At 45.6% G+C, this 25,536-nt stretch overlaps 1 protein-coding gene across 1 annotated transcript in view; it reads left to right on the top strand.

The window, feature by feature from the left end:
- Window positions 1–24,539, top strand: part of SLC6A11 (solute carrier family 6 member 11) — a 121,252-nt gene extending 96,713 nt beyond the window's left edge. Inside the window, exons 8-14 of the mRNA XM_054595889.1 lie at window positions 3,221–3,345; window positions 9,949–10,061; window positions 13,020–13,157; window positions 16,025–16,127; window positions 16,958–17,058; window positions 17,845–18,015; window positions 22,086–24,539. Of these exons, the coding sequence (XP_054451864.1) occupies window positions 3,221–3,345; window positions 9,949–10,061; window positions 13,020–13,157; window positions 16,025–16,127; window positions 16,958–17,058; window positions 17,845–18,015; window positions 22,086–22,238 (904 nt within the window). The 3' untranslated portion in view covers window positions 22,239–24,539. The remainder of the gene's footprint in view (window positions 1–3,220; window positions 3,346–9,948; window positions 10,062–13,019; window positions 13,158–16,024; window positions 16,128–16,957; window positions 17,059–17,844; window positions 18,016–22,085) is intronic.
- The last annotated feature ends 997 nt before the right edge of the window (window positions 24,540–25,536 follow it).

Genomic DNA, 25,536 nt, shown 5'->3' with positions numbered 1-25,536 from the left:
AAGTCTAGCATAGTGCTGACTGACATGTAAGGAAGTGTGGAAGGGCCACACCATTATACAGATAAGGAAACTGAGGCCCAAGGGTAAGTCACTTGCTCGTGTTCACATTGCCAGTGATGGAATGTGGCTTTGAACCTGGACCTTTCTGGTTCTTGCTCCCCTATTCCTCACCACTAGGGATGACCAGTTCTTTCCTCACTGCAGCATCTGGCGTAGATTTGACCAAGACTGCCTTGTTGTCACGCTGTGTCCCAGGGCAGTGGCAACTTTCTTCCCCACAGAGCGCATGGATGAACATGCTGGTTGTGATGGTCCCTTCTGCATCCCCATCCAACAGGCAGGTTTCTCCTTCTCCCATCAGCAGAAGAAACTCAGTCCATTAGATGACATTGCCAAATCCAAAGGCTCATTTTATTCCCTTTACCAAATGGTTCTGCAAGCGGTTTTTCCCAACTCAAAGAAAGTAAATTAGTACCCTCTCTTCTGACAGCTTAATAGCTTCTGGAGGTCTTCAAAGCTGGCTCAGCTGCTACCAGCTTCACAGTGCTTGTTACATAAGCTTTTCACCTAGAAGGTGCTCTGTGGAGGAGGAATTAGAGGGATATGGACAGAGCAAACCAGGCGAGGAAAATCCTCACTTCAGAACACAGACAGCTAAGCTCTGTCCCCTGAAGGCATGTGTGCTCTGAGGGTGGAGGTGTGGGACACAGGGCTGGAAGTGACCTCAGGTCTGTTCAGAGCCTCCACGTGATGTGAGGAAGCCTCTGGGGCAAGATGGAGACTTTGCGATAAGGGACATTTGTTTTTCAGCAACCATGTGATGCCCAGAGATAATTGTCCACAAGTCAGGATCTGGAAGTCTTGATTCTTAGGGAGCATCCTTTTTGTGTAAATGCTAGAAAAATGTGGGCTTTGGTGTCTGAGATAAATGGATGCACATCTCAACTCTACCACCAGATGACTGTGAAACCTGAGTATGTGCCGTTCCTCCCTGACCTTCCAGATTCCGTGACACAGTGCTCAAAAAACCCTGGCACAGGACTGGACACATTACAGATCCAAATTATACAGAATTCCTGATTGCGGAGGTTATGAAGAAAATGCTTTTCTTATCAGGGCCACCTTGTTTCCTACTGTTGGATGACGAGCAGACTTATTCCAGTCTCAGGGATAATTCTGCCCTTACCCTGGGCTGAGTTGAGTTTTCTTTTGAGAGGAGGCACATCAGGCTTGCAGATAAAGTCCTCAGGTCTGGCAGCCCATCCTGCATCCAAACTGCCTGAAGAGTTCTTTAAAAGAACCTGTATCAGTCACTCCCTGCCACAATAATGCGCTGTCATAAACAACCCCAGAATTCAGTGGCTTACCCCAACAAGCCTTTTTTTTTTTTAATTGCTTCCAAATCTGCAGGCCAGCTGGGGAAGCTCTCCTTTGGGGTGCGGATTGAGCGGGGTTGGCTCCAGGATCCAGGCCAGGCTCAAGACTGGTCTATGCGGGTACATTCTGGGTCCAGGCTGCAGGGACAGCAATTCCCCTGCAGCAGTTATTCTCATGGAAAATCACAGAAAGAACAAAGGACAAATCAAATCACACAAGCATATCTGAAGCCTCTGTGTCACATCTGCCAGCATCCGTTAGACAAAGCAAGTCACGTGACTAAGCCCAAAATCAGTAGGTAGAGAGATATGCTCCACCCCAAGAAAGAAGGTAGAGGGATGACAACTTCCTGGAAAAGGATTTAATCTGTCACAAAGCCTAAGAGTCAAGAGAGTCAATCTACTAATGCACCTGGTTTTAGAGCCGGTGAGATCAGGACTAGAGAAAAGATATTGCAGGGAGAATTGGAACCTGAGCCCCAGTCTAATGCTCTCTCCACTATGCCCTAGATTCTCAGAGTCCCTGCAAGACAACAGGGTGTTACAGTCACCAACATTAGTGTACCCTTCGGTTGTATTACAAAAAGTATGGTGTCAGGAAAAGAGGAGGTGAGAGTCCACTCTGTTCTTGAGTCTAGTCCTCCTGTGACATTGGAAGAGGGGCTGAACAAGCTGGAGTGTATTACAGATCATGAGCAGGAGGTGGAAGTGGTAAGGAAACTGGGACATTTAATGGAGAGAACAAAAACTCAAGAAGATATAAGGCTACTACTGCCTTTAAAACTTCCAAGCCTGAAGGAGTTCCAGGTTTTTGGGAGGGTAGAACTAAAACTTATTAAAGAAAGCTGATCTGGGTCAAATACAACATGAAAAATTCTTACTCTTAAGCATCAGGAGCTTTCAAGCAAGGGGAAAGCACCCTGAAGAAGTGACAAGCTCCTGATAGCTAGTGGGGAGCAGAGGCAGCTGGCCACCCACAGGGACACTCCAGGCTAGGCATGCCTCTAGGAGTGGGGAGAACAGGTCACTTGAGAACTGCTCCCTTCAAAGTGGAGTATCGCACATGACGTAAGACTAACTCCCAAGTGCACAATCTGCAGTGGCTGAAATTCTGAGAGGCTCATTCCCTGACTTGGCCTCATGAGGGTGGGGAACCCCAGGGTGGGAGAGGCTGGGACTAGAGGGATCCATCTTCTTCATCTTCACAAAGTCATTTGTAGTGCGATTTCTCCCAGGTCATGACTTTTTGCTGGCGAGCCTCGCCCAAAGTCAGGGAACAGTCATTGCTCCGATAAACGTCTCTGTGAAGGGCCTGGCCTTGAGGGGCTGCTTTCGAGCCACAGCAGAGCAGAGACTGAGCAGTGACATCTGTGGGGTGCTGCTCTGCTGAAGGGCTTGGCCAGGAGGGATGAGGCTCTGGGGAGCTTCCTGCGTGAAGCCTACAGTGCTCCCTTGGCTGAGAAGCAGCTGTTTCTCAGAGGTTTCCCCTGCCCTCTTTTTTTTTTTTTTGAGTTCCTCTCCTACCAGGGATTTGGGGGAGCATTGGTTTGTCTCCAAGTATTTTCTTTCTAGTTGTACACTTTCCCACTTGCCAGCCTTTCTCCATTCCCACTCCCTCTCTATGCTTCTGGTCTGTGACCTCTCCTCTGGAGGTGCAGGAGAAGCTGTGTGACAATGGGCCAGCCACCTAACCTCTCTGAACCACAAGGGCTTCACCAGGCAAATGGTGCTGTTCATGCCCCCACTGCCTTGCCTACCACATAAGACAGCCATGGTGCTCAGACAGAATGTTCCAGTTTGTGCAGCCCACTCTGACTTGAGCCCCTCTAACTGCTTCCCCGCAGGGACTGCATCATGCTCTGCTGTCTGAACAGTGGCACCAGCTTTGTGGCTGGCTTTGCTATCTTCTCGGTCTTGGGCTTCATGGCATATGAGCAGGGGGTGCCTATTGCTGAGGTGGCAGAGTCAGGTAAGTGCCAAAGGTGGGGATGGTGTTGGGTGATGGTTACAATGAAAGTGTTATTTTTTTCCTGAGCTTGTTCTCCTAGGTCAGGTCTCTGGCAGTGGCCCTACCATTAATCCTCAAACCAGGATCCTAGAAATTACCTGGGAGGGAAACCTTGGCACCTCCTCCAGAATCCAAGGTATCCCCAAGTTGTATAAATTCTGCCTCCTCAATGCTGCTTCATTTCATCTACTTTTCCCCAGTTCTGCTGTCTCCCCACCAGCCCATACCAACATCGCCACTCGCCTGAATGACCCCAGGAATCTACTAATTTTCAGAGAAATGCATATTAAATCCACAATGAGATATCACCTCACACCTGTCAGAATGACGATCATCAATAATGGCAGGTGGTAAGGATGTGAAGAAAAGGGAACCCATAGTGTGCTGTTGGTGGGAAGGCAGAGTGAAACAGCCACTGTGAAAGCAGTGTGGAGTTCCCTCAAAAAATTAAAACTGGATCTGCCTTATGACCCAGCAATTCCTCTTCTGGGGATTTATCCAAAGTAATCCAAAATACTAATTTGAAAGAATACACACAATGTATGTTCATTGCAGCATTATTTACAATGCTGCAATGAACAAGATATGGAAGAAACCCAAGTGCCCATCAATAGATGAATGGATTTTTAAAAAGCTGTGGAACATATATATATAGATAGATAATTGAATATTACTCAGCCATAAAAATGAATGAAATCTTCCCATCTGCAACAGCTTGGATGGACTTCAAGAGCATTATGCTCAGTGAAATAGTCAGAAAAAGACAAATACCATATGATTTCACTTATAGGTGGAATCTAAAAAAAAAAATTAAACAAGGGAAATTGAAATAGACTCACACACAAAGAGAAAATTGGTGGTTGCCAGAGGGGAGGGTGATTGGAGAACTGGGTAAAAGAGGTTAAGGGATTAAGTACAGATTGGTAGTTACAAAATAGTCATGGGATGTCAGTAAATCATAGGGAATATAGTCGATGATGTTGTAATAACTATGCATGGCACCATTTGGGGTACTGGAAATATTGGGGGGAATGCTATGTAAAGGATATGATTATCTAACTACTAAGCTATACACCTGAAGCCAATACAAAATAAAACAAAAACAATTCATATTATCAGAATCCCTAAAAAAGAAAAAAACCAACAGAACAGGTGATATTTAAAACTATAATTCAAGAAAACTTTTCAGAAATAAAAAAAAATTAATATACACATTGAAAGAACTATTTGGGTACTAGGGAAAATTACCCAGAATGGTCAATTCTTCCATTTACATCCTAGTGAAGATACTATCTTTCAAAGATAAAGATAAAATCCTCGAAGCTTCCAGGCAAAAAAAGATTAAATATCTTATAAAACCAAAAGAATTAGTCTGTTCTCATACTCTTCAAGACCAACATACAAAACAAGGCAATTATGGAGCAGCATTAAAAATATATTTTTTTTCATAAAAAGAAGTGTGAATCAAGGATTTAATGTTCAGCCATTTCTTCAAATGTGGAGGCTATAGAAAAACCATTTTCAACATATAAGAACTTGGAGACTTTTACACTCATTAGTCTTTTGGAGGAATCTACTTGAGGGTGAACTTTGTCCAACCCAATACCAACTGGGAAAACTTCAAGAAAAGAAGAAAGAAACAACTGATAGTGAGCACCTGAATATATATAAGTACGTCTAATACTAAGACCTAGGTGAGCAAGAGGATGGAGGACTAATGCAGAAATGCTGTGTACTGTTATAAAGTAGAAATCATTCAACTAAAAAGTGGAAAGAGAAAGCAAGAGGAAAGTAGAAAAAGCTCGTTGTTGTAGGGGTGGGCAGTAGGTGGTGGTAAGGGATGGGGGTGGGCATCAGGTGGGGACGGGGAGAGCCAAATAGTAAAGGTTCAAGTAAGAAAACAAGTGCCTAAGGACATTTAAAAAGGAATAAATATAAACGTAACCACTAGAAAAAAAACATAAACCTTCCTAAATACCAAAAATCACTTATAAATAAAAGAAGAAAGAATACACAGAGAAGTATAACAAATATAAAAATATACAGAATTATAAAATATTTTGTCAGAGTTAAGACCAAACACATTGATCATATCAGTAAATGTGAATGGGATCAACTCATCTAGTAAACATTTTTCAGTTTGGCTCACTAAATAAGACCTATATTCTGTATGTAAGAGACACACCTAAAACAGTGATTCACAAAGAGTTAAAGTCAAGGGATACTCAACAATAGCAATGCCAATATCAGACAAAGTAGGATCCAAGCCAAAAAGCATTAAGCATGACAAAAGATACTTTTTAATGTTAAAAGCCAGAAAACTATATTCACCAATAACACAGCAATGATCGTTATGAAGCAAAAACTGTAGACAGTGCAAAGACTCAAAGATAAAAATAGCAATAAGAAAACTATAATAAACACATTTATCAATTAAAATAAAAGAATGATAAAAATTAAATTAACCATTCAAAAACCCATAAGAATAATAACAGAGTGACTCAAAAGAAGCACAAGGAAGGAAATGATAAAGATAAAAGCAGAAATTAGGGGGGCAGGGGGAAGTGGTGGCCGGAAAGTGGAGACAAATATATTTGAACAATAAAAAATATATTTAAAAAAGATAAAAGCAGAAATTAATGAAGTCGGGAATAAAGAGTCGATCTAATTAATGAAATCTTGAATTTTTAAAAATTAAAATAAATGACCAGATGATCAAGAAAAAAGAGAACACATAAATAACAAAATAAGAACTGACAAATAGGAAATAATTGTTGAAGCAGAAGAAATTTTTAGAAATCAAGATTACTTTGCAAACTGCTGTGCACATAAATTTGAAAACCTAGACAAAATGATTTTCCTCAGGAAACACAGGTCGCCAAAATTGACCCCATTTGATTTGGAAAACTTAAACAGGCCAATATCCATAGGAGAAATAGACAAAGTTATTGAGGAGCTACCCTACAAAAAACACCAGGCCCAGATGGTTTTAGAGAGGAATTCTACCAAGCCTTCAAGATCCAGATGCTCCCAGTGCTCTAGAAGTTATTTCAGAGCATCAAAAAGGAAGAAAAACTCCCTAATTCCTTATTGAAGCATGTATAAAATTGCTACCTCAACCAGGTAGAGACAATACAAAGAAAGAAAAATACTGACCAATATCACTCATGCATTTGATATAAAAATATGAAATAAAATATTAGCAAACAGAATGCAAAATCGCATTAAGAAAGTAGTGTACCATGACCAAGTAAAATTTAGTCCAAGAATAATCCAAGGTTGGTTTAATACTAGGAAGTCCATTGATATAATATACCATATTAATAGAGCTACAAAAGAAAAAGATCAGAAGATTACATAGATGTTGAAAAGCCTTTGAAAAAACTTAACACTCATTCACAATATTTTTTAAAAAATCAAGAAAATAGAAACTTAGGGATGTTATTTTATGTTTCAGCTTTTTTGAGGTATAATTAACAAATAAAATTGTAATATATTTAAAATGTATATCACCTCACAGATTTGTGTTTGGGGGGAGGTGAGAATATTTTAAGTATACTCTCTTAACAAATTTCAATTATACAATGCAGTTTTATCAATTATAGTTACCATGTTATACATTAAATACTCAGACCTTGCTCATAGGTGAAAATTTGTACCTTTTCACCATCCTCCCTCTATTTCCCCTACCCTTGCAGCCTCTGGCAACCACTCTCCTACTCTCTGTTTCTATGAGTTTGACTTTTTCTTTAGATTCCACATGTATGTGACAATACTATGAAGTATGTCTCTGTCTGGTGTATCTCACTTAGTACAATGCCCTCAAGGTCCATCCTTATTGCAAATGGCAAGATTTCCTTCTTTCTCAGGGCTGAATAATATTCCATTGCACATATATACCACCTCTTCCTTATCCATTCATCTGTTTGTGAACACTAACATTGTTTCCATGTCTTGGCTATTACGAATATTTACTTTTTACTAACTTCTGTGAATATTTATTTAAATTATAACCATGTGTATGTATAAAAGTTTAAAAAGCAAGTATCTGTAGTATCCTATTTATCATGTAAGAAAGAAGGGGACATATGAAAATATATCTGCTCATTCATGCAAAATAAGTATAGAAAAAATAAATTAGACTCTAAAGAGAATGGTTTTCTACAGGGAGTGAATGAAAAAAGGGTAGAAAGAAGATAGGAATTAGAAATGAAATAGTAAGGATGAGAAGGAAGCAATAGTTCTCTGAGTGTATTTTTTTTTTCGTAGCTCTGACTCTTAGAACCACAGTAGGGTTTCACATAGCACACAAAATAAATGAACAGTTACCTTTTGTGGTAGAACCCAAAGGGAATACAAATAGTAACAGATGAATTTGACTGTATTACAAATGAATAATGTAATCATACCAAAAGGAATGGGGGAGAAAAGAACTAACCTAAGTAAATTTCAGGGAAACAGTATTTTAGCTGGATATTATAAGGCTAAAAACAAAAATAAGTGTACTATATTCTTGTTATTAGTACATTGGTATGGGTAAGCAATTCTGTAACTATTGTTTGTATGTTAAGATTGAACAAACCAGTCCATATAGATAATAGAGACAAATCTTTCACTATCTGAGAAAAAAGTTACATATAAGGAAAGTGGAGAAGCTAGAGTGAACTATATTAGAATTGGAGGTATCAGTATGGACTCATGGTTTATATATATATATATATAGAGAGAGAGAGAGAGAGAGAGAGAGAGATACATGTGTGTGTATGGGCAGGTAAATGTACATACATACATTTCCTACTTTGTGTGCTGAGAGGACCTATGAATAATGATACACCAGTAACAATGAGCATACCTAGTGGCCAGATTTGGTTTCTAAACACTATTCTCCAATAAAAAAGTCCAGAGCTCCTTGGAGAGGCACTTAATTTGAACACTGGAGCAGGACGAGATGAAGCTAGAATATTTTTTGATGCCAGAATGTAACGGTGTGTTTAGAAAAAGTATGGAGGCATGTCAAAAGGACACAGCAAGCAACCTTAAGAAGCTCCCAATGGCCAAACCTAGAACAATCTGAATAGCAAAATAAATAATAATATTGGATTATGGTGTACAGAACAAGCTAAATATCCATGAGTTTATACTCAAATAAATAAAAATTGAATAACTAGCTAATAAGTGGATATGAAAGGACAGCTCTTCCTTACAGAAAAATTCTAATTAACAAGTATGGAAGGAAAGAAGAAAATACAAACCCATTGGGCAAATACAATTGGAATAATTGTTGCAGGCAAGATCCACCAATGGATGCTAAAATCAATGGGTAAAAGTTTGACTTGACATAGGATATATTCACAATCAAAATATCCTCCTCAAGATATTTATCAATTACAAAGAGAAAGGCAATAAATTTACAATGGAGAAAATGTGGTTAAAATATTCACCAGGTGGTAAATATCATCTGTACTAAGGTTTACTGACTTTAATTAGCCTCCTAATATGATATTCATCGAGAAGGACACAGCATCACTTCAATGGTGTTCTTGTCCCTCAAAATTGCATAACCTCAGTTTAATCATGAGAAAACATCAAACAAACCCACGCTAAGGAACATTCTGTACAAAAATGACCAGTAATCATCAAAAATGTTAAGACAACATGAAAGAAAAAGACTGAGGAACTATCACAGATTGGAGGATACTAAAGAGATGCAACCATGAAGTGCAATGTGGAGTGTGGAATTGGATACTGGAACAGAAAAAAATGTGAGGGGAAAAAGTGGTAAAATATGAATAAGGTCTATAGCTTAATTAATAGTATTGTACCAATGTTAATTTCCTGGCTATTAAATATTGAATGCTTCCCTGTAAAATCAGAAACAAAACAAGCATGTATGCTATTTCCTCTTCTATTTCATATAGTACTAGAGATCCCAGAGAGTGCAGTGAGTCAAGAAAAATAAATAAAAAGAATTAAAATTAGAAAGGAAGAATAAAATCTATCTTTACTCATAAATACAATTGGCCAAATAGAAAATCCCAAGATTACTAAAGCTTACCTGAGGACATGCAAGCCAAGCTTTCTATTTAAAGCAGCCAGAAGAAGAGAATGTGGACCTAGGAAATGATGGGAGGAACAACATCTGTCCAAGCCTGGACTCCTAACTTCCTACAGTGGAGTCTTTGGGTGTCTGATCCCTGCCTCACCATGTACTGACCAAATCAGAGTCTCTGGGTTGCACCTGAGAACCTGCATTTTAATCAGAACCCCTCTTGCCCTGGTGATAATGGTAGAGACAGGTTGTGCAGAGGAACGTGTGTGTATCAGACCAACCAAGGTTTGAATCCTGACCCTTCCAGACCCTGGTTTACCTCTCTATGCCTCTGCTAGTTCACCAGCATAATGGTACCAACCACATATGGTGGCTGGGAGATTTAAGTGATTTGAGTGAGAATTAGGTACAACACTTGGCACAAAGGAAGCACTCAATACCTGGTGGATTAAAATAATAATTGAATGAGGGCCTGAAGTCCACCCACCACCTTTCTCTTTCTCCTCCCTCTACAGGCCCCGGCCTGGCCTTTATCGCTTACCCCAAGGCCGTCACCATGATGCCTCTCTCCCCACTGTGGGCCACCTTGTTCTTCATGATGCTCATCTTCCTGGGCCTGGACAGCCAGGTAAGGCACGGAAGGAGGCGGGCAGACCGGGCTGAGAGGGCAGGGAGGCCCTGGGGGCTAGCCAACTCCTTCTCATTCTGGTCAGCAGGGATCTGCCTACTGTCCCCACCTTGCTTTTCTGCCGGCATACTTTCCTATCCCCTAGGTGGTCTCCACCATCACCGCCAAACACAGCTGCTCAGGTCCCTCTAAGTCTTCCCAAACATTGTTTTCCTTCCTGAAATTCCCAACTCCCAATTCAGGTTTTTTAAACACTTAGACCTGGTCAGTACTTCTACCCAACAGCACCATCTAGCAAAGCAGAAGCTCTCAGAAAGCGGGCTATGGTTAGTGATATCTGAGGACATAACTAGCATGTGTCCCTGCCCCAATCAAATCATGCATGACACGGGGACATAGAAAAGCACCTGTTTTCTTCCTCCGTCTCTGATTTGGGGCCACCATGACATCACCCAGGCAGCCACATGGGTCTTCAGTACTGCCACCACCTCCCAACCCCCCACATCTTACCTGCCTGCCTCTGTTCTCAGGTCCCTTAGGGCTCTCGCGCACCCACCTTCTACGTGGTGTACAATTAGAACTAGCAATTTACCCTCTATTTCACACAAATACATGTGCTTATATCCTCTCACACTGTAAAACTCACCCCAGCCTGCCCTCCAAATCCTCTTCCTGGTTTTTCAGCCAGAATTCTGTTGCCTTGAGTCGCTCTTCACCCGCAGAAATCTGCCCTTTGCCCTGCTGCTTCATCGCAGCTGATTCCCCTGTAAGTCCCAGAGAATGTTCTCCAACCAAAGCCATGCTCTGCTGTTGGACTAGGGTCTATTGGCAAGGCACTGCCCATTACTCATGACCTTGTGCAAGTCACTTAGCATCCAAACCCTGGGTCTGGCATGCCTGTCAACCCAGCCAAGTCCAATTTCTTCCCTTGGATGATTTCTCAGAAACTGCTAAGCCAAACTGCTAAAGCACCAGGTGTTTCCGCTGATAACCTTTCCTTCATTGTGTTCATAATCTTCCCTTCCACTGTGGCTGAAAAATCTTCCCTTCCATTGTTGTGGAGGAGCCTCAGGAGGTGTCTCAGTTTGTGTGTGACAGTGACAGGCCTGCCTGGGCAGAGGGAAGTAGGGTGTGGGGCCTGGGCTCTGTGAGTCCCTGGGCTGAGCTGGGCCAGCAGTTGAGCTGAGCTACTGTGTTCCTTGAGGGTGTCAGTGGCTGTGGTATGGAGGGCAGGTGGCCGCTCTGCTTACCCCTACTCATGCTGTACTTGCTTTATGCCTGGGCTGTCTCCTCAGCTCTTTGTCACAATAACCACACAGGCCGGGGGCTCCTCTTGTTGTCCTCATTTTGCAGATGAAGAAACTGAGGCTCAGAGGTGCCAAGTAACATACAGGGACATGCACCCAGGTCTGTGTTCCTCTTAGTCCACATGCTCTGATGCCTCTCTGGGTTCGATCCTGGGTGATTAGCCAGCCTTGCCATAGAGGCAGGGCGGCTTGGAGGGTAGGAGCCTGGGCTTTGGAGTTAGGGCTGCGTTTGAGTCCCAGCCCCACAACTCTTGCCAACTGTGTGACTCTGGGCTAGTCACTTCCCCTCTCTGTGCTACAGTCTTTATGCACAATGAGGATGCAAATACCTTTTCTGGGGAGGTAGAATGAATCATAAAGGACTTGGGACCAAAGATGGGGAGCACCCCACATGGTGACCAGCAAAAGAATCCTTTATTGTTCCCTTCCTCCCTCCTGGCAGTGCAGCTCAGCGGTTAAAGCCCAGACTCTGGAACAATATTGCCTGGTTCAGATTCAGGCTCTATTCATGTTGTACCTCTGTGACCTTGACAGGTCGCTTATACCTCTATGCTTCTGTGTCTTCACTTACAAAAACAGGGACAATGATAGCACTTACTACCTAGAGATTATTTAAGTTAATATCTGTTTACTGCTTCAAACAGAGCCTGGCACAACAAGCACCATGTGTTTGCCCATTATTATTTTTTTATTATCAACCATTTTCTGAGGATGTTATTTGTGCCACTGGAAATGAGTTTAAGGAGATAGATATAAGCAAGAATGGGCCCCAAGGGCTAAGGGAGGTGTCCCGGGCATAGAGGAGAGGGAAGGCCTATTCCTCTGGAGTCAGGCCAGGGAGGGTCAGGAAAGGGCACATTGCAGATCTGCTCACGGTGCTGGGAGAGCCCGGGGAGGGGTGATTGGTGTGTTGGGATATTTGGGTTGCATATTGATGGGTAAATAGGAATGGAACTGATGCCTTGTGCCTGGCCCTGTCTCACCATGACAGAACCGGGATGCTTAGTGGCTTGAGCTCTGCTGTCTGAGCCTGCCTAGTCTGCCCAGGCCCAGAGACTCATGCAGTAGCAACACAGGGGCTGGGTGCTGGCTTAGCTCTCATTGCCTCCACCCAGCAGAGCACAGGGCACCAAAGCAAAGGGTGGGGGGCTATCACAGTCCTGGAAAACAAGCAGATCCAGTCCTGCCCACCAAGACTGACCAGAGCCTGCCACCCACAGAGCACTTGGCTCTCAGGACTCCTGTCTTGCCTTTCAGGCAGGGGCTGGGTCTCCTTTAAGGCATTGACCCCAGAACAGGGCCCAGCCCATAGTCCCCTGACAGGCAGCATGGGGGAGATGGAGTAAGCTCTAGAGTCATGAGACCCCATTTCAGGTCCTAACTCGGCCACTTCCTTGCTGAGTGATCTTGGGCAGGTCACTTCCCTTCTCTGAACCTCAGGGTCCTAATCTGTTGCGTGGGCGCGCTGGAGCCCGTAAGTGCGGGGACTGTGGCTCTTATTCCCCGGCCCTCCATCCGTGGGAATGAGTGTGGGAGTGAAGGTAAGCCCAGAGGGGAAGCCCAGGGCTTAGGCCCACTGTGCTCGCCACAGCCAGGGTCATTAAAATGCCCTTTCTGGGGGGCTTCACACCATTGTATCTACCCTGTCCAGTTTGTGTGTGTAGAAAGCCTTGTGACCGCCGTGGTGGACATGTACCCCAAAGTCTTCCGGAGGGGCTATCGGCGGGAGCTGCTTATCCTGGCCCTGTCGGTCGTCTCCTATTTTCTGGGCCTCGTGATGTTAACAGAGGTGAGTGATGTGGACAGAGTAAGCGATGCGAACAGCGTACCACAGGGTGAAGTGCCTGGGCTTTGAGTTATGCGGGTCAGAAATCATATCCCAGTTTGAAATGAACTAGCTGTGTGACCCTGGTCAGGTCTAGTACCTTCTCTGTTGACTCACTTCTTTTATCTTCCTAAGTGGGTGTTGTGAAAATTGCATGAAAGTTCTCATTAAGCCTCAGAACAATGTCTCAAATGTGTAAATGCTCAGCTAAAGGTCACTGCTATCATTATCAGAGGGGCATAAAGCTCCCAGAGGGAAATTCTGGGATTATCTGGTATTCTGGAAGAATGGGCCACCGCTAAGAATAACTTGGTGTGAAGGGGACAGTGTCAGCTACACATATCTCAACTAGTTACATTATTGCACTAAAGATCAAAACAGGCTTTTCTGGAGCATCACCAAAAATAGATGCACGTGATGATATTGGGCACCTTCAGGCACTGTGTATTATAACTTAAGAAGATGTGTACCCATCTTCTTCATGGGCCTGTGGTTAAGGAGGGCTTCATCATGACCCCAAAATTAAGATTGCTTCATATAATCCTGTTTCTCTCACTCTTCTGTCATCATCCTAATAGATACTTTCTCAAGTACCTTGGGAAGGTGACCTTAAGTATTTTTCTCCCTATACCCAAATTAATTTAAAAACCAAACCAAAAAAAAAAAAAAAAAAAAAACCTGTTGCCTAGAGACAAGAAGTTTATAAGAAACAGGGAAAGAAATGAGAGAACTCAGAATCAAAGGAGCTGCTATGGTACTAAGGTCAGCTTGTTGAATCTCCTCATCTTCTATTTCTCAGCCAACTGCCACCACCTCCTGGAAGTCTCCCCTGCTTTCCTTCCCCACAGCACTTTGTTCCATGCTCAGCCCAGCCTCCCTCCCACTGTTACAATGACCCATCTGTTCACCTGTCTCCTCTACCAGATGCTGAGGTCCACAGAGAGACCTTACCTGGCTCTGTGCTCTCAGGGTGGGCACTTGCTGTGTTATTACTAGTGGCTGGTGTTATTACTGCTCCCAGTCATTGTCACATTAATGGGAGTGATAATCAGCATTTGAGCAAATGAATGGTGTGGCACTTCTTATTTCCATCTAGCTTCTCCCCAGGCAGGAAAACGGGCTGCTGTGAGCAGGGCCTCATTAAATGCTGATTAATTACGCAAGGTAGAGTCTTTTGTCACACACAAATTGGGGGTTAACCTGATGTGTTAAAGAGGCTGATGAGGACAGGACTGCAAGAGCAGACATTGACATGGGCAGCGCCAGCCTGGAGCAAGCAGGTGGAAGGTCCTAGTGGGCCTCTGGCCCTGGGTACCACCAGCTTGCAAAGCCTTCATGTCCATTCCCCACCTGAAGCCTCGGGCCTGCCCAAGGGTGCCTTGCCGCCCCCAGGGCCCAGCAGGAAGCCAAGACTTGGCTGCCTGAGACCATGACTTCACATGCCAACCTTCTGCCTCCACGGAAGAATATCTGCACAATTGCACAGGGGAAGTTCAAATTGCCAAATGAGCCGTGTCAGCCTTGGCCTTCACAGTAATTGCTGGCAGGATCTTCTCCCTCATTTATAGATGTTTAGAGCTCAGCTCTAGGGTAAAAATAGGCCACAAATTTCTTATGGTCCACCTAGGCAGTAGAGTGGTTAGGGTCATGGCCACCTGGGTTCAATCCGCAGCCCCTTGACTGGCTAACTGGATGGATGACCTTCAGCAAATGTTCTTACTGCTTTGTGCCTCGGTTTCCCCATATGTATATTGGGGATAACAATAGTGCCTGCCTTGTAATAGGCCAGCTGAGTGTGCACCTCCTGGGCCTCCCACTGAACTTAACCATCACAGATTTGTGTATTACAGAGTTGGCTCACATAATTCCTATATCCTATAAAGGTTGGTTGCACACCTACTGTGTGCCAAATCCTGGGCCAAAATGAGGACACGGCTGTAGACAAGTCAGTCAGAGTCCTTCTTCCATGGCCTCTCACTCTACACAATTCATTTTGTATTTATAGAGAATCTACTGTGAGCCAGACTCTGTAACGAGGGCCATAGAGAGGATAGGTATGCAGGCCTTCCCAGCAGGAGCTCAGCACTAGCTGAGCAGCTGAAAGGGGAATACTTTTTTAAATTCTGACCTCATAAAAATGTGCTGTGGAGGCCCAAAGAAATAATGAGGCTGTTAGAGAGGGCTTCTTGGAGGAGGAGGCATTTAAGCTGAGCTTTGAAGGAACCTACAAGTGAACGGGAACAGCATGTACAAAGACACAGAGGTGAGACTGTCCTTTATTCTGTCCAGGAGGGAGCATGTCGAGGGTGGCTGGTGATAAAGGGTAATGAGGCCAAGCGAGGAGGGCGGTCCTGACTGGCAGGCTTAAGGGAACCAAAAGGTAATATTAAACTGCAGGGTGACATGGTTGGATTTGCAGATTAGAAAGGTCCCTGTGAAAGCTGGTGTGCAGAAGGATTGGAGAGGGCATGGCTGGGAGAGGCAGGGAGGCCAGCGGGGGAGGCTGTTAGAGCCATCAGGGAGAGGTGCTGAAGCTGCCCAACTTCAAGTCTCTGGTTTTCTGTGTTGTTTCTGGAATTGGGGAGCATAGATAAGAAAGACCATCACAGTCCCAGCAATTCCCAGAGGATGGTGTCTTGGGGGTACCCAGGTGCAGAGGGTACAGTGTTCTAAGGATTAGGGAGACGCATTCTGCCGTAGTGGAAGCGACTCCTGAGTGATGATAGGCATAGGGCAGAGTAGAGGGTCCTTTTCAAGGCCAGGTGATTGACCCTGCTCCCCTGTGTGTCCGTCCATCCCTCTGTCCATGTGTCTGTCCTCCTGCCCCATAGGGAGGCATGTACATCTTCCAGCTCTTTGACTCCTATGCCGCCAGTGGGATGTGCCTTCTCTTTGTGGCCATCTTTGAGTGTGTCTGCATCGGCTGGGTGTACGGTGAGTAGAAGCCAAGCCTTCTCATACTGTAGTGGCCTGCATCTGTGCCCAGGACACAGGTGTCTGGGACAGGGGTGGGCTCAGGCTCTCAGTGGCCTATCTCTGTCAATGCCAACCTCATTCCTTCCCCTCAGGGACTCCTTAGCCCTTCCCGCTTGGGATACCTTTCTGCTTTTATATTCCCACAGCACAGGGAGGGGTTTCAGGTTTAGGGACTGTGACCCTGGGCTATTCCTTTTGCCCCTGAGATTTAGTTGTTCCATCTGCAAAAGGAGGTCATCAGCACCATGTCTCCAAGAAGGAGATAATGTAGGCAAAGCAGGCAGCACAGTGCCTGGCCCTCAGTCAGTACCTGGCCTCCTGGTCCTCCTGTTCTTGGAACAAATTGGGTTTGATGATGATGGACATTCCCACTGTGAACTTGGCTTAGCACTAGATGCCCCTGCAGGCCACTCTGCTCATTAGCCAGCCCAGCCAGGCCCTGGCCTTCAGAGCCCTGACCCCAGCCTCCATGCAAGCCAGCCAGCGCCTTGCCCTGCTTCTTCAGGGACCGCTTTCCACCATTCTCTCACGAACTCCTCACCCTCTCCTGGGCCTCATTGCCCAAGGTCAGGAGGGGTCCTCTCAGTATCAGACCAGAATCCCTCCTTTTATAATTCATCCCAAAACCTAGCATAGATACAACATCTTGGTAGTTTTAAGCAATAATAAATAAGGTCCCTGCCACAATTTTTCTGTGCCCAGCTAGGGAAAACAAGCACTCCTAGCCTTCCTTCTGAGTCTTGTACAGATTCTCAGGTGTGTATGCCTCTCTGTTTTATTCTGGACAGGAAGCAACCGCTTCTATGATAACATCGAAGACATGATTGGCTACCGGCCGTTGTCCCTCATTAAATGGTGCTGGAAGGTTGTGACCCCTGGGATCTGTGCGGTAAGAGCCCAACCACCCACCCACTTTTCCACTCCAGAGCCCCAGACCTGGCAGAGCTGTAAATGAGGAGGTGAGGAGGTGACATTGCCTGAGTGACCTCTGTGTACTCGGAAAGTCCGAGGTACCAGTCTCTGGGTCAGTAGGGGAGGAGCCTCCATGGGATGCCATCTGTGCCACCAGCTTGCTGTGTGACCATAAGCAAGTCACCTCCCTCCTCAGAGCCTCAGATTCTGTACCTGCAAATTGGGCAACTGTGACCCACCTTCATGAGGGCCGAGGATCATTTGAAAGACATTTGGCTTCATTGTTAACTGAGAAAGCAGCACAGCTGAGGGGAAAGTTGGGGCTCACATTCTGCCTTTAGACCAGACCATGGAGTCAGAGATCTTCATGAGCTGATGTTTAATAAAGAAAACAACCCATTACCTTTCACCCAGTTCTTGGCACTGGAAGTATCTCAAAGCATCTTCATAAACCATTGTAGTCCTAAAAGGCAGTTTTGAAACCAGTCCCAAGAAATAAGAAAAATAAAAATGATTGGGCAGCGGCTAGGGATGAGGCCCCTAGGGTTGGGGGTGGTGTAGAAGAGTTTCACAGCCCTGTGAGGTCCCAGAATCTGGGGGTGGGGGGGTCCATTCCCTGTGTGCCTTATGCTGGTGGGATGGGCCTCAAACTTGCTGTGGACCAGCACAGAGCCTTGTCTCTCCAAGGCCGTCACATGGAGTAGTTCCTCTCCACTCCGGGCCTGCACGCTGGCCCCAGGGACCTCTCCCCGTCTATCCACAGGGCATCTTCATCTTCTTTCTCGTCAAGTACAAGCCTCTCAAGTATAACAACGTCTACACCTACCCTGCCTGGGGCTATGGCATAGGCTGGCTCATGGCCCTGTCCTCCATGCTCTGCATCCCCCTCTGGATCTTCATCAAGGTGTGGAAGACAGAGGGGACACTGCCTGAGGTGAGACTGGGTGAGGAGGGGTCAGCAAGGGCAGCCCCAAGAGGGGCAAGGTAAAGGGCAGAAATTGGCTCTGCCTCAGAGCAGGCTGATGAGCCGGGTTGAGTCTGTGGGCACCTCTCTGGGTTTCAGTTTCCTCATCTGGACAATGGGTGTGATGAGAACAGGCCCCTGTGTGTCTCTCAGGGATGCTGTGGCCAGATCTTCCTTGACAGGTGTGTATCATGACCACTCTTGTAGAGGCATCTCTGTGAGGCCTCAGGGCTGAGCCTGCTTCTCTGAGCTCAGCTTCAGTTTCCCCATCTGTAAAACGAGGACAGCGGCAGTCCCTAACTTACTGAGCTTTTTGTAAGGACTCTCAGTGGGTTCATATAAGGAAAGCACTTAGGCCAGGACCCAGAACAGAGAGCGACCAAGTGTTAGCTCTTGCTATCTGCTAATGCATTAAGGGCCCCACTCCCAGGGCAAAGGAAGATCTGACGTTTGGGCACTGACACCTATCCCATGTCATCACCTGCTAGGTTCTCTACATGTTGTATATCCTTTAGTTTAGTCATCAGAGCAAACCAGAGTGCTGGCATCATTTTCTGCATTCAATAGGTAGAGAAAAAAGCTCAAAGAAATTGTCACTCAAGCAAAAATTAGTATCATGCAGCCCAAAATTAGCAAACCAAAATTTTTTATTGAGATGTACTTGTAATACATTATATTAGTTTCAGGTATATCACATAATGGCTCGATATTTGTATATATTGTGAAACGGTCACCACAATAAGTCTAGTTAACATCCATCACTACACATAGCTACAGTTTTTCTTGTGATGAGGCTTTCAAGATCTACTCTCCTATCAACTTTCAAATATGCAATGCAATATTATTAACTATAGTCAACATACTGCACATTACATTTTCATGACTTAATTATTCTGTAACTGAAAGTTTGTGTCTCTTGACCTCATTCACCCATCTTGCCCACCAGCCAATCTGTCTTCTCTATTTGTGAACTTGTTTGTTATGTTTTCTTAGATTCCACATGTAAGTGAAGTCATATGGTATTTATCTTTCTTGGCCAGGCTTACCTCACTTAGCATAACGCTCTCAAGGTCCGTCCATGTTGTCACAAATGGAAAGACTTCCCTTTTTATGGCTGAAGAATTAGTGTGTGTGCTACATTTTCTTTACCCATTCATCTGTTGATGATGTACACTGAGGTTATTTCCATGTCTTAGCTTTTGTAAATAATGCTATGATGAACATGGGGTGCATATATCTTTCCAAGCTAGTGTTTTTCTTGTCTTCAGAGAAATATCCAGAAGTGGAATTGCTGGACTATAGAGTAGTTCTAGTTTTGATTTTTTGGGGAAACTCCATACTGTTTCCATAGCGGAAACCAAAAATTTTAAAACAAAATATATTGAAGTATATTTAAATATAATAAAATTCACCCATTTGGGGTGTCCAGTTCAATGCTTTTTCAGTGACTTTTGGTATGGTGCATTTATCACCATAAATTAGTTTTAGAACATTTTTGTCACCCTAATAAGATCCTTCATGCCCATTCACAGCCAACCCTGTTCCCATCCCACCGATCTCCTTTCTTTTTCCATGGTTTGCCTGGTCTGGACACCTCCTCTCAATGGAATGGTACAGTATGTGGTCTCTTGGTGGCAGACTGAATTATAACCCAAGCAGTCTTATTCCAGAGCACTTGCTCTCTATTTACTCTCCTTTACCACCTGCTGGCAGATCAGATGGTTTGAGTCAGTTCCTTCCTCATTTAGCAAACTGTTTGCAGTGTGCCAGACACTATTCTAAGCTGTTTACAAACACTGAGCCATTTAATCCTCATAGCAGTCCTGTGAGGTGGAGGTTCTTATTTGTCCCCATTTCACAGATAAGGAAGCTGAAGCACAGAGAACTGAAGCAACTTGCCCAGAGGCACACAGCCACTGAGTGGTGAAGTGGTTACTCTGGAATCTGTGCTTTCATCCCCTGAGCTTTATGGCCTTGTTCCTCTGCTGGACTGGCTGCACTCCACTGTGAGGCTCTGTCTCTGTCCCAGTGCCGCACCCTAGGGATCTCAGGGGTTGACCTTGGTCTCCCAGGACAAGGTCAGAGGGAGATGGGAGTAGGTGTGTGTGTGCAGGCACCTGAATGTGATTGCCTACTCAGAATTGGCTTCACTTAGCCCACTTGCCCACCAGGAGGCCTGGGCTCCAGGAGAAGCTATGCATCCAGCCAGCAGGAGCAAGCCTGCTTGTGATCCTAAAGCAAGTCAGGCTCCTTGGCACCTGCAGGGAATGTAGGTCAAGGGCAGTTGGTTAATTCTGATTTGGGACCAAAGGTGTCCAGAGGACAGTGGTCCTGCAGCCCTGACACCCCAACCACTGCAGGCCCCTTCCTGAACTTCCAGTGGCTTTTGGTATTTAGAAATGCCAGTGTCTCCTGGAGAGTCCTCCTGAGATTCTCTCAGCCCTGCATGGATTGGAGCAGGGGAGGGAGGAGTGGCTACTTTGCTGAGTTCCCTCCATCTCTCTAAGCTCACATACTTGCCTGCACAAAAAAACAGGGCTTATTGAAGACAGCGAAGTCTTTAGAGGCAGTCAGACCTGGTTTCCAGACCTTCCTTCCTGGGAGAACTTGTGTCAGTTAATCAACATCCCTCCATTTCCAGAAGTTCTGCCTACTGACACTGACAGGAAGGATCTGGAAGGAAAAATGGGGTCAATGGTTCTTACCTCAGAGAATTGCTATGAGGATTGATACTCTGTGCTAATCTGTGGCTAAATAAACTAATCTGGGCCTCCAGATAATCCTAGATGGCAGGTACCATTGTTTTCCCCCTTTGACACATGAGAAAACTGAGCCACAGAGAGGTTAAGTTTCTTGCCCCAGTTAAGTGGTAGGTCTGGTGTTCAAACCCAGGTGTCTGGCTCCTAAGCCCACGATCTTAACCCCTGTCCTGCATCAAGAGACTGGTGCTATGCCTGGCACACAGGAGGTGTTCAGCACAGATGAGTCTGCCTGTTAATCCCCTGAGGACAATCTAGGTTCAGCTTCTTGAGCATGACAGGATCTGTAAGAGAAAACAGATCCTTGATCATGAGAAATCAGTCCCCCAAAAGTCTTCCCAGCCTTCCTGGGGAAAGAGTTTATGCCCATAAAAGACATCTTAAATCCTGGCCTCATGTCTTCTCCCAAGGGAACCAGGGTGAGGAGGGAGACACACAGGAAGATGAGGCGTGGAACCCCAAGGCAGGGCTGTGGTGGCAGAATTGAGGTTCAGAAGTCTGCCTGTGGCTACCACTTCCTCATCAGAGTAGTGGGAACAATAGCCATTTCATTTGTGCCCAGCCCAGTGCCGGCCACTCTACAAGGTGGTGTGAGGCTGTAGCTATGAGTATTGGCATTAGTGATAGTGTTTGCATCTTCGAGTGGCAGCCCAAGGAACGCATGGCACATACCACATGTTCCCCTGAATGGTGGCAGCATGATGACATCCCTTTTGTGGGAAATGTTTCCATTTATCCAGCAAACATTATATAAACAGCCCTGGAGGTGCGTCAGCTCACCCTCACAACAGCTCTGCCAGCAGGTACTATTATCCCATTTCACAGAGGAAAATGCAGCTCACAGAAGTTAAGGGACTGACTTGCCCAACAAAGATAGGGAGTGACATCTCAGTGATTCAAACCCCAGTTGCTCAGTCTCTACCAGGGGGAAGGGAAGGGGCAGTCAGCCCTGATTGTCCCTCCCTCATCCTAGTTACCTGCAGGTAGGCCAAGTACAGGTAGAGCGTTTCAATATCCCCTTACTACTCACAAAAAGCTGGGAGTGAGTATCTCCATTGTCCCCATTTTCCAGAAGTGGAAACTGAGTTCCTGGGAGCTCAATTCATCATCCAGGACAGAGCCCTAAGTGGGAGAGCTGGGCCTGGGCCTCAGTCTGATGACTCCATGCTCCTCTGGCCCCCCGACACCGTGCTCACTGTGAGGTCGGGAGAGGCCGCGGCAGGCCCCAGGACCCTGGCCGCCGCTCTCAGACAGCTCTTCTCCTCCTCTCCAACCACCTAGAAATTCCGGAAGTTGACGCTCCCCAGTGCTGATCTGAAAATGAGGGGCAAGCTTGGGGCAGGCCCACGGACGGTGATGGTTAATGACTGTGACACCAAACTCAAGGGCGATGGGACCATTGCAACCATCACAGAGAAGGAGACGCACTTCTGATGTCCACCTGCCACCTCGGACCCCACTGCTTCCTCCTCCTTCCCCATGTGTACAAATGAATACCTGAGAAACGTACTTCACCTAATGATAGAGGCTTGCTCATTTTGCACAGGACTTATTAACAAGTTAATTTTAAGGTGGTTGTGTACACTTTGGTTTAAAGTCACATTCCCCTCCTCACCCCCAGTTATCATGTAAGTAACATTATGAGTTAATATTGTACAGGGACTAGCAGAATCTTTTTGTGCTAGGACAGTTTTAACCAGTATTTTCTAGGGGTTAAGAAGAAATGTATCATATGGTCAAACTTTTATACTTGGGCTGTGGGCAGGTGGGGTGGGAGCGATTCCTGTCCTCCTCTGTCAGCCTTTTTAATCAACCAGTCCATGTCCCATCTTTGTTCCTGACCATCGCTGCTGCCCCTCCTTCACATACCCTCGTGGGGGTGGGGAGCTTTTCCTTCAAACCCTCCCTTCCCCATCCCTGACCTCTTAGCAGTGGGTTTGCAGACAGCAAGGCTATGTCAGAGAAGAAAAAGTCCCACCAGATTCAGGACTCCTGGGTTGCAGGCGCCCATCTACCCTGACCCTATTTAGTGATCTTGGGCACTCCCTTCCACTCCCTGGGCCTCAGTTTCCCTGTCTCCTACATGGAAGGGTCGGATCAGGTGATCTCGAGGTCCTTCCTGGCCTGGCAGCATCTCTTGGGGATTCTCATTGCATGCCTTGCTGGCTTGCAGGCCTGCCCTTCATCTTGGATTCTTCTGGAGACTCTTAGGCACTCATCCTTGTACCCACCCTCCACCTGCCTATTTTAAATCAAGTTCATCATGAAAACAATGTGGTGGCAACAGCGTTTTCCCAAAACTCTCATTTGATTTCATCTGTGAACACTTTCTTCCCTGGAGACCAGCCAGGTCCTGGCCCCCATTCAGGCCCCTCCTACACTGTCTGCTCTCACCCTCAGCTCTGCCTCTCCATCCTCGGTGGAGTTTGCTGGAATTGGCTGGGCGCTGGTTTTCAGGCTTAGGAAGCAGCTTCTGTCGGTGGCTGTTTGTCCTGCACCTGTCCCAGCCAGGATCTGCATTGTAGAACTTTCCACCAGCCTCTCAGGGGAAGGAGCTACAGGCAGGCCTGGAGCCTGGTTTCATCCTCCAGCTCCTTCTTCATGCCCCTGCCACGTCCTCTCCCTCTGGCTGTCTCAGACCCTCCCTCCCCTGCCATCCTGACACCTCTCCATCTCCATCCTTTCTGTCACCAGCTTCATGGAAGCTTCTCCCCTATCCTTTTTTCGGGAGCCATCCCACCGGTGCCTCTCCCAGTAAGCGCCGAGAAGGGGAGACTGTGCTCCCTGTCCCTCCTCCCTGCAGGCCTGGAGTCTGCGAGGAGGCTGGGCCACTCAGACCTCTCTGGCTGGCCTGTCCTTTTTTTCTTTAATTGGATTTAACATTAACCTTCTGCCTTGGATTTTGCATTATTTGGGGACAGGGAAGGTACATTCTTTATCCTTTTCCTCTATGTCCCCAATGTGTTATTTGGTGGAAATGCAAGCTTTGTTCAGACTGAGGCTTTAGTTTCCTGTAATAAACCTGTATGTTTGATTCACCCAAAAGTTTCCAAACTCCCAGCTTCTCTGCTCTGGGCAGCTGCCCTCTGAACCTGAGTTTGCTGGGCGGGAAGTCCAATGCCGTCCAGGCAGGTGGGACACCAGGTTCTGGTCCCCCTTTTGCACGCACAGCCCAGGCCTGCCCAGCCTCTCCCTGAGCTCTTTGATCTGGTGGACCCAGGAAATGGACTCAGGAAGATGAATGTTCAACTGGGCCCTCTGCTCCTGTCTGTCATTGTCTGCTCTTCCCCCAACAGGTCCTGGGGAGGCATCTCCCCGCTGCTGCTGCTACTGGTTCTCCCCCCACCCTGACAGCTCTCACAGATGCACAGCCCCGCAGCCTTGCCTGGCACACACTGCATTGTACATACATGTGGCACTTAACATTCCACTCACTGAACACTACTAATGGGGCAGGGCAGAGGGCGGGCCTTTGTTCTTTGTTTTTTGTAATTTCCTACTAGTATTTGGGTAACTTTGGGGGGTGGGGAGGAAAATGTGGGGCGGAGGAAACATCATTGTGAAGACTTTTTTGATATTCATTAGAAACAATACATCCTTTCTGAGGTATTTACAGTATTATTAAAAATGAAAAAGGTTGTACTGTTTTGCATAATGAACGTTTTTATTGGGTATTCAAAGGGCACATGGTTGTCTGCTTACTCATTTTTAAAAATTAAAGGAATGAACAAACTATATGTGGCTGTTCCCAACAAAGTGGTATTCATTGAGCTTTCCTTCCTGTTTTTTACTACCTTTGTAATATACCTGCAAAAGCATCTTGGTTCCATATTTGGAGGTTGCAGTCTCAATTTGGGATTATAAATTAGAAACTCAGGAGCGTTTCAGAAGCCCACACTTTCTTTCATGTATTTGCCATGCATTGACTATCTACTGTGTGCTAAATGTTTTACAAGTTACCTATTTAACTCTCATAACAACCCCATAAATAAGGCACTTCCCCCACTTCATTTATGTATTATTTCCTCCACATTACAGATATGGGAAATTGAGGCAGAGAAGTCAAGCTACTTACCCAGAATCACACAGCTAGTAAACAGCATGACCAGAAAGAGAAGCCAGGTCTGTCTGACCTCAAAATCCAGTCTCTTGATTACTATACCTGACTATGTTTTTTGCTGCAAAGCCCCAAAATAGGTGAAAGCCACTTCACAATAGCTACGACAACAGCTGCCACAAAGCTCATGCACCTGTCGTCTTAGGCAGCACTGCATGTGAGGCGGGGAAGGTGGGATAGAAACAGATGAGGATTTGGGTCATGCAGCCCAGGTTTGGCTGCAGGATCTGCCCTGCCAGGCTCAGTTTTCTCATCTCTGAAGATCCCAAGTATGAATGATAAAACTGTGTTCACATTGGTTATTATTATCCTGAATAAATTGGGCCTAAGCTCTAAAGGTTTGGTATTCTCAGACTAGACAAAATCTCTAAATTTGTGTCTGAGATTTTCAAAGAGTAGCTTGAGACCACAGAGCCTGTCCTGTCCTGCTCACTATGGTACAGTGAGATCACCTACACACAGTGTCTGCTCATTCTTATCTCATCCTCCCTCTTGCTTAAAATCCCTGATCTCAAGGTGTACCTGAACCTGTCTTGGCTTCTCGCCCTCTCTGAGGTGGTAACATCTGCTCACAGGGGAAGCATCCCACAAAGTTTCAGAATTCAGAAAAATCTT

Source organism: Pteronotus mesoamericanus, unplaced genomic scaffold, assembly GCF_021234165.1.
Source record: "Pteronotus mesoamericanus isolate MK-2021 breed Mesoamerican mustached bat unplaced genomic scaffold, CSHL_Meso_final scaffold_54, whole genome shotgun sequence".
Taxonomy (NCBI): Eukaryota; Metazoa; Chordata; class Mammalia; order Chiroptera; family Mormoopidae; genus Pteronotus; species Pteronotus mesoamericanus.
Note: the sequence above shows the minus strand (reverse complement) of the source record. Positions and strands in the feature narration are given on the sequence as shown.